Below are 8,536 nucleotides of genomic sequence, written 5' to 3'. Positions count from 1 at the left end.
CAAGAATTGAATTTGCAAATGTATGTAGGAGGAGACATTTGTGGTGTAGTGCTCTACTTAACTGATTGACATAAGCTTTGCGAGTTCAGATATGGAAATAGGCATTTGTATAATTTAATATAGTGGTATAAGCAAATAGAAATGTGTTTTAAGCAAATTAAATGTAGTATATCAGCCTGATTTCTCTCAAACGGCCAGCCACTACACAGCCTTGTTTCAAGATTAACGGTCCATCTTAAACCATGCTTGACAATAGCATGTACGTTTTCCTTTTGGGCTTCAGTAACTGTTTATTTTTCAAAGTTTCGTGGTCAACATCTGAGTTCAGATTGGAAGGAGATTACTTATTGGGTGGCCTTTTCGCTTTACATGAAATTGAACATGTAACACCCATTATCACCCCAGAGACCACCGAGTGTTTCAGGTAAGCAAGGACCTTTTATCAGTCTGGAATTATCATTACGCAATACTGCAAAACAAAGCAGCATTTCACATTTCTGAACTCAATTTTCAATAACATGCAATTAACTTCTTCACTGATGTTTTCAAGGCACATTTCCTCAATATCTGGCTATCAGATGTTGCAAGTGATGAGGTTTGCTGTTGAAGAAATTAATAATTCCACCACTCTTCTGCCCAATGTTTCTCTGGGCTATGAAATTTTTGACCATTGTTCTAATACAAAGAATTTCCGTTCAGTCTTAAGTTTTATCTCAAATAATGGATCAATAAAACCTAAAGAAAAACTCAAAAACTATCAGCCTAAAGTGATTGCTTTAACAGGGCCATATGGAAGCACAAGAACTATTACAATTACCCCACTGATCACAATGGACCTTATGCCATTGGTAAATTTGATCAATTTTACATTACAATTTTAACCGTTTACATTAAAATAATGTATACACTTCCTACTCTTTCTGTAGAACAACCAATTATAATATGCTAAATTAGTTGTTTATAATAATAGTGTTTCTTCTCTTTCAAAGGTGAATTATGGCGCTTCCAGCTATGCATTAAGCAATAAACTTCAGTATCCCTCTTTTATAAGAACAGTGCCCAGCAACAAAGACCTAATAGAGATGATTATACACATCATACGATGGTTTGGATGGAACTGGGTTGCCTTTCTTGGTAGCCAAGACAATTACAGTACAGACGGACTAAAGCTGTTTAACAAGTACATCAACAACACTGGCATTTGTTTGGCCTATCAAGAGGCTCTAAGCTTAAATGCAAACTACAGTCTGACACTGAAAAAGATTGATATGCTTAACATCAATGTCATTGTGGTTTTCGCTGTACCACAATATGCAATCAACATAATCAAAACAGCCATATTTGAGAACATAAGAGACAAAGTATGGATTGCAAGTGAAACATGGTCTATGAATCAACAACTTCCAAGAGAGCCAGGAATTATGAATATTGGTACAGTCATTGGTATTACAGAGAGATTGTTGTCATTACCTGGATTTGATAAATTCATCTATAAAGACAGGGGAACAACTAACGTTAATTATAAAACTGAGAGTAAAGTCAGGAGTAATAGTAAGACATGTAATCAAGTTTGTGATTACTGCAGATTGTTGACCGCACAGGAGATTATAAATGAGAATCCCACATTCTCCTTTGCTATCTATGCCGCCATATATACTGTAGCTCATGCATTACATAAGGTTCTGCAGTGTGACATGAAAAAATGCCACAAAAACACAATGGCTAAGCCATACATGGTAAGTGAATTTATTTGAATCCATGAACATAAATAATTGTAACTACATTCATTATTCATTATTTTAATAGCAATATTTTAATTAAATAATTAACAATGTTTATATTTTAAGGTAATTGCATATTATGTCAATTATATTGTAATGTCTATATGTAATATAAATAATGTCATAGTAATATTATTATCAATTATTTTTCTTGTTTATTTCTACAACAACAGCTTCTGGGAGAAATGAAAAAGCTGGATTTTCCACTTAATGGCCGTCAGGTGAAATACGATAATAATTATGATCCAACCATCAGTTATGCAGTTGTGCTTTGGCACACTGATGTAAATTCTCCAAGGTTTGAGTTGGTGGGCACATATGATACATATCCAGAAATTACTTTTACCATTGACAATTCTCTTTTCCCCTGGAGTAAAAATGATTCTGTAAGCTTTTATTTATTTGTTTGTTTGTTTGTTGGTGATCCTTATCTAAATATTTAGCTTTGTAGATAAAAAAATCTCAATCAGTTATACATATTTCTCCAAACTAAGGTCAATATGCTCAAAACAAATAACACAACAATCTAGCAAATTCACAAAAATAAACTTTCAGCTAACACATGAAAAGCAAATACTGATGTTAACTACTGAACTGTTCTCTATTAATTACATACTTATACACAAGTATAGGCCTACAATTGAAAAATGAAATTTATTATGACACAATGGAGATCTTTTTCCAATCGTTTATCTTGAGCTATGGATCTAAAGAAAGGACAGTGTGAATTCATGTCTGTCAGACATATGCCTCAACATCTCTGCAGGCCGCTTGGAAAATAGTTACTTTGACTTAGAGGTTGTGGCTGAACGTCCTCTATCCCCAGAAGATATTCCACAAATGGAATCAGAAATGAAGAATATAGCAGAAGCAGCATCATCATCAATGTAGGTGATTTTCTAACCCACAATAAATGGTGGAATTGGATATTGCCTAACCCCATTTCTTCTTTTTTGTTTTCATTGACTACAGAATAGAACCCATGATCCATCTATAAGAGTGGCTCTCATCTCATCTCATTTACTCTTCCTCAAACCAGTCTACCCCTTTTACAGTATTACAGTATTCTGTAATTTGCAGTCCATCTATAGACAAACATAGCGTTTAGGCTGTGTTAATTGTTTGAGAACACTGGTCTTAGTTTGGAGAAATGTGTAAAATTGATTGAGAAAAATGTTAACTTTAATAACATGTTTTCCCATTCCTTAAAGGTTCCTTTCTCAAACTGCTCTGTTGAGTGTAAGGAGGGATTTTCAAGGCAACTTGAAGGTTTTCATAGTTGCTGTTTTATGTGTAAAAAATGCCCGCGTAACAGCTATGTGGATTATTCTTGTAAGTATACTATAGGTGTCGGTCAATAACAGCTTTTTGTTTAAGCTTCTTCAGTCCATTCTATCACCACAATGCTTTTGGAACATAGGAAACTTTTTGAAGTGTGATTTAAAGAGAATATTTTCCTACATCCAGTTACTATTATTATGGCTTTTTGGCAAAATGGTATTACTTAACATTCATATTATTTTGCTGTTTCTCAGGGGACCCCTATACCTGTTTTCCATGTGCAGAGAGTGAATGGTCTGATGAGGGCAGCGCGACATGTAAGACACGTTCTGTTGTCTATCTTCAGTTCACAGAAATCTCCTCCATTGCTGTCATGGTTTCTGCCACATGCCTAATTATTCTCCTTTTTGCCATATTTTGCCTTTTCACCTATAATTACAACACACCAGTGGTGAGGTCTGCTGGTGGTAGCATGTGTCTTCTTATGTTGATATGTTTGATTATGTCTTCCATTAGTGTATACTTTTTTTTTGGACAACCCACATTTGTAAATTGCCTCCTGAGAAATGCCATTTTTGCATTTTTCTTCACTGTCTGTCTTTCGTGTTTGACTGTTCGTTCCTTTCAAATTATTTGTGTTTTTAAAATGGCTGCTCAGTTCCCTAGGGTGCACAGCCTTTGGGTAAAGCACAATGGACAGTGGCTCTTCATTGCATTTTCTTCTGCCATTCATTTAATTTCTTGTGTGATATGGATGACTGTCTCTCCTGACAAACCCATCGCTGACTCTTGGACTTTTAAAGATCAAATTATGCTGATCTGTGAAATGGGGAACACTATAACATTTACAATAGTTGTGTTTATCAGTTGGTTTCTTGGTTTCCTGTGTCTCCTGTTTTCTTACATGGGAAGAGATCTGCCGAAAAATTACAATGAGGCCAAATCAATAACTTTCAGTCTTATTTTGTACTATCTGAGTTGGATTGTGTACTTCACAGCATACCTCTCTGTCAAAAGCAAGTACATCATGCTTTTGAATGCAATGGCCCAGATATCTAGTATATATGGAATTCTCTTTAGCTATTTCATAACAAAATCTTACATTATAATATTCCAACCTCAAAAGAACACTCCCGCATACTTTCAAACATCTATTCAGAATTACACCCAAACCCTTAGTAGGACTTAATAAGCGTTCCCTCTCTACAAACCTTGTTAACTTTGGCAATAACATTAGTGCATGTAGGAACACTAATGCATGTATGTAGTTAAATTCATTACTCAATGTCACAGATTTAAGTAGTAAAAACTCTAAAACCCCTCTACTTGGGAGTAAACCTTGTTAAGCTGTTAGCCTTAGATCCTTCACTATTATGTTACCACAATCTTAAATGCACACATGGGAAAAGTAGAGAAGGAAGAAAAATTCTGGGGTTTATTCTGCACTTTAGCACATGTGATTTATGAAAAGAGTAAGTTAAATATTTATACAGCTGTTCTTCACATGCTAGCATTTACACCTAAGTGTTAATGTAAAGACAAATGCTTGCTTTTTACATGTAATAAAGAACATTTTCAAAACTTCCATAACTCTAAGCAAATCAATATAGATTTGTGAGGTTTGGATTGTCAGTCTTGTATATTTGATGTTGTCACCGTTGGTTGCAGCAGAGATCAAACGGGATCTAAGTGCAGAAGTCTTTATTTAAAAATCAACTCAAATTGTTTTAAGGAGGTCTTGACAGTGGCTAGGCAGGCAGCAAGAAAAGCAAAAACTCTGAAGACTCTTGAATTGGCTTTAATTTCTGGTAAGGCATGCTCAAAACAAAGTAACGGGCCATGGTCATCCAACACCGGATTAAAAAAAAACATTTACAAAACAAAAAGGAACAATAAAGATAACAATTATTACATAACAAAGAAAATAAAAAGTTGGCTACAGGCCCAACAAACGGACACAGCTCTTTGTTCTCTTCTTCTTTTTCTTCTTCTTCAAGAAAGGCCATTCAACTGAGACTGCACTACTGTCGGTCACAGAAGATGCTTACAGATCTACCACAGACTCAGCTCCGTCCTACTTTCACTCCCTACTACAAGTCTACGTCCCTACCAGAAGCCTACGATCGGCCAAGGCTCGCTTGCTTTAGTCCTCAGATGTAAGTCGCTTTGGATAAAAGCGTCTGCTAAATGACTAAATCTAAATCTTAATCTTCTTCTAGTTTCTTGGCAGATTACACCGTTCATTTCTTGCATACCGCCACCTACTGTACAGGAGTGTGTAGAGTGTTGTAGTAATCTTTTGGCTCTAACTGTTACTCGGTCTTCGTCAACAACACGTGCTTGCACCCCCTACTGGTGAGGTCGACTAACAGCAGATGGAGATTATGCTCGGTAATCTACTGCTTTTCCTGCAGTTCCTGGATGTCAACGTTGAATTTACTGTCGAATTTGAACCACTGAATTTGTGGAAGCGAATTTGCAAAGCGAAATAAATTGGACCAAAAACCGACTGTTGAATATGATAGGTTGTATTTTTAATCAGTTTGAATATTTTGGAAGTGAAATATGAAAGGTGAATATGGATTATTGAAATTTTACAAATGAAAATGTGTTTGAACACTGCAAAAAATGAAATCTTGCAGAGTTAAAAAATCTTAAAATATGGCAAGAATTCTTGTTTTTTTTTCTTCTAAGATAAATTAACTAGCCTAGAACTAAAAGCTAAAGATTATTTTGCTTGTTTTGAGAAAATATAACTTGAATTTTCTTACTTAGAAAAAAATACCAATTCTGGTGATTTCTTTAAATGAATTAAGTATCTTTTTAAAGTGTATGGTATATTTTGACACAGTCTATCCTAGAATCAGAAATTTCAAGCCATATTTTATTATTTTAAGAGCACAAATTTCTTATTTTTAGAAAACAATGTTAGCACATTCAGACACAAAGATTTTCCTACTTTACATTGAATGAATGCATGAGGCATTTATAGCACTTTCATATTGCACATAGCACTACTGTATCACCCAAAGCGCTTTACAATCATATCAGGGGATCTCTCGTCGACCACCACCAGTGTGCAGCATCCACTGGGATGATGCGACGGCACCACACCAGAGAGGAGAGAGAGTGATAAAGCCAATTCAGTGAATTAAACATTATTTAGTTTGAACCATAACATTTTATTCCGTGCTGACAACTGTCAATTTATATTGACAACATATTGTACACGAAACAGTATTCAGTAACTTCATTTTAAAAGATTAGTTCACCCCAAAATGAAAATTTCCTGATAATTTACTCATCCCAATGCCAAGATATTCATGTCTTTCTTTAAGTCAAGTCAAGTCACCTTTATTTATATAGCGCTTTTTACAATACAGATTGTATCAAAGCAGCTTCACAGTGATAACATGAAAATAATATAACAGAGTTTGTTTCTAAAAGAAAATTGAGTCAACGTCCACCTTAAGTAAGGCAGATCAATAATATTATTGAATATTAAATGCCCCCAACTAAGCAAGCCAAAAGCCAAGGCAACAGTGGCAAGGAACCAAAACTCCATCAGGTGACAGAATGGAGAAAAAAACCTTGGGAGAAACCAGACTCAGTCGGAGGGCCAGTTCTCCTCTGGCCAACGAAGGAACAGTGCATGATTTATGATTCGGGCAGCATTACAAGGCAGATTGGATCGGAACATTTAGAATATTTATCCATTTCCATCTTTAAGAAGTCCAAGTAATCACTCCGGTGTTGAGACAAGTTGTTGAGGATCAGTGCCGTCCACCATAGAGGGTCCATATCGCCGGTGTTGAGTCGTCTCTTCACAGGCTTTGTGATTGGGGTATCTGAAGTCTCCGTGAAAGGCTGGATACAAACTGGAGCTGACGAACGCCGTTTTTCTCGGGACTCGCGTCCCGAGATAACAGCAGAAAAGCAAAAAGGGAAAATAATTAGCATAGCTGCTGTTCATAATGATTTCCATAACACGGGCGTAAATGATAAAAAACATGAAGACAGTGATTCTTGCGTCCCAGAGTCACCCCCCTCCGTCCCCCACTCAACTCAGCCCTGCTTACTGACCTCTACATCCCTCCTGCTGCTGAGACCCAACCACAATCTCACAATCTCTCCGCAGCCCAACCATACGCGCCGACCCGTTTGACTAAGGCTGTCGAGCCCCACTGTCGTCGTTAAAGCAGGTTCAGTGGCAATGGTTCCGTATGGCATACCACCTACCCAGTGGCGCCACCAGGGGGTGGCCAGGGGTGGCCGTGGCCACCCCTGGCCGACTCCTGGCCACCCCACTGGCCACCCCAATGACTAGTATAAATTTTTGTAGCATCAGTTATGCATTTCATAAATAAGTCAAAAATATTCTTTAGTAAAAGAAGACGGGGAATTATGTGTCGTGACGTGCTTTTTAAGTGCCAAATGGTTACAGTATACTGTTACAGCAGCTTTTCGATGTGTCTTTGCCACGTTTTGACAAGCAGGGATGCAAACAGCGCGCTTTTCGGCGCCTCCCGCTTTTTTCACGTCAGTTTGGGTGACAAAATCATCTGAAGACATTCCACGGATTAATGTGAGGGACAGAAGTCTACTTACATCATTAAAGTATACGAAAACTCGTTTTCCCTCCTCTGCGGCTGTCAGTCATTCTCCATTCATATTCAAACAGCGCGCGCACCTCTTGGATGCACGGTAAAACTCTCTCCAATATGATATATTCACATTATAATGCATGATCTGTAGATAAAAGGCTGTAGATTTGCATAAAATTATTTTATTTTGGTGGAGTTTGTTGCTGCTGTTTTTAAACGACTCACTACCGTGTGCTTGTTGGACTATGAATTGACATCAAACGCACAATAACTGGAATTTAAAACATTGAAACAAAGGAACAAATCGCACTATGATTTGTGCGCTCGACATTTCTTCGCTTTCTGACGTGAACTTTTAAATGCGCACTTATGCAGCGCAGCGCTGAAGTAATGTAGCCTACTATTATTGTAAAGTGTTACCCATCATTTCTGCACCCGCGAATCCCGCGATGCGCGCCGCATACACGCTGTGTGCGCTCTGTTTTTTCATGTTATCATGGGTTTGCGCACTGAAATATTATTAAAAGCCAATATATTTCGTTATACCTAGCCTGCTCAATACATTTAAAATAAGCATAATTTAATTGTATATTATTTCTTTGTAGTGTGGGGTATATATGCAATTCTGAATTCTTGACATTAATAGCCTATATAAATATAAAATTGTGAAATGTATGATTGCCTGATTGAATTTTATAAGATAACTAATAGTAATTTGTTTTTATTAACATATTTAGATTTTATAAAATCACTGTGCAGATTTTTTCAAGAATTACTTTTTGCTGCTAATTTATACACTCATTAAGTTTATTAAAAATTCATAATACATTTATGTAAAATTTAAAGGTGTTAACTGTAATCTTACACTTA

General features: G+C 36.5%; 1 protein-coding gene across 1 annotated transcript; it reads left to right on the top strand.

Moving 5' to 3' along the window:
- Positions 1-242: 242 nt before the first annotated feature.
- LOC143732632 (taste receptor type 1 member 1-like) lies at positions 243-2,672 on the top strand. The gene is made up of 5 exons (XM_077223908.1): positions 243-424; positions 551-848; positions 990-1,736; positions 1,955-2,153; positions 2,548-2,672. The coding sequence occupies exons 1-5, from the start codon at positions 243-245 to the stop codon at positions 2,670-2,672; spliced, it is 1,551 nt and encodes a 516-aa protein (XP_077080023.1).
- The last annotated feature ends 5,864 nt before the right edge of the window (positions 2,673-8,536 follow it).

Source organism: Siphateles boraxobius, unplaced genomic scaffold, assembly GCF_051911475.1.
Source record: "Siphateles boraxobius isolate OS27281-9 unplaced genomic scaffold, OSU_SipBor_1 9, whole genome shotgun sequence".
Taxonomy (NCBI): Eukaryota; Metazoa; Chordata; class Actinopteri; order Cypriniformes; family Leuciscidae; genus Siphateles; species Siphateles boraxobius.
This window is presented reverse-complemented; position numbering and strand designations above follow the sequence as displayed.

Bases quoted from the DNA above. Each gene is read 5' to 3' on its own strand.
- LOC143732632 (XM_077223908.1), top strand. From the start codon at position 243: ATGCTTGACAATAGCATGTACGTTTTCCTTTTGGGCTTCAGTAACTGT. The intron at 1,737-1,954 runs GTAAGTGAATTT...CTACAACAACAG, and splicing joins CAATGGCTAAGCCATACATG to CTTCTGGGAGAAATGAAAAA. The intron at 2,154-2,547 runs GTAAAAATGATT...ACATCTCTGCAG, and splicing joins CAATTCTCTTTTCCCCTGGA to GCCGCTTGGAAAATAGTTAC.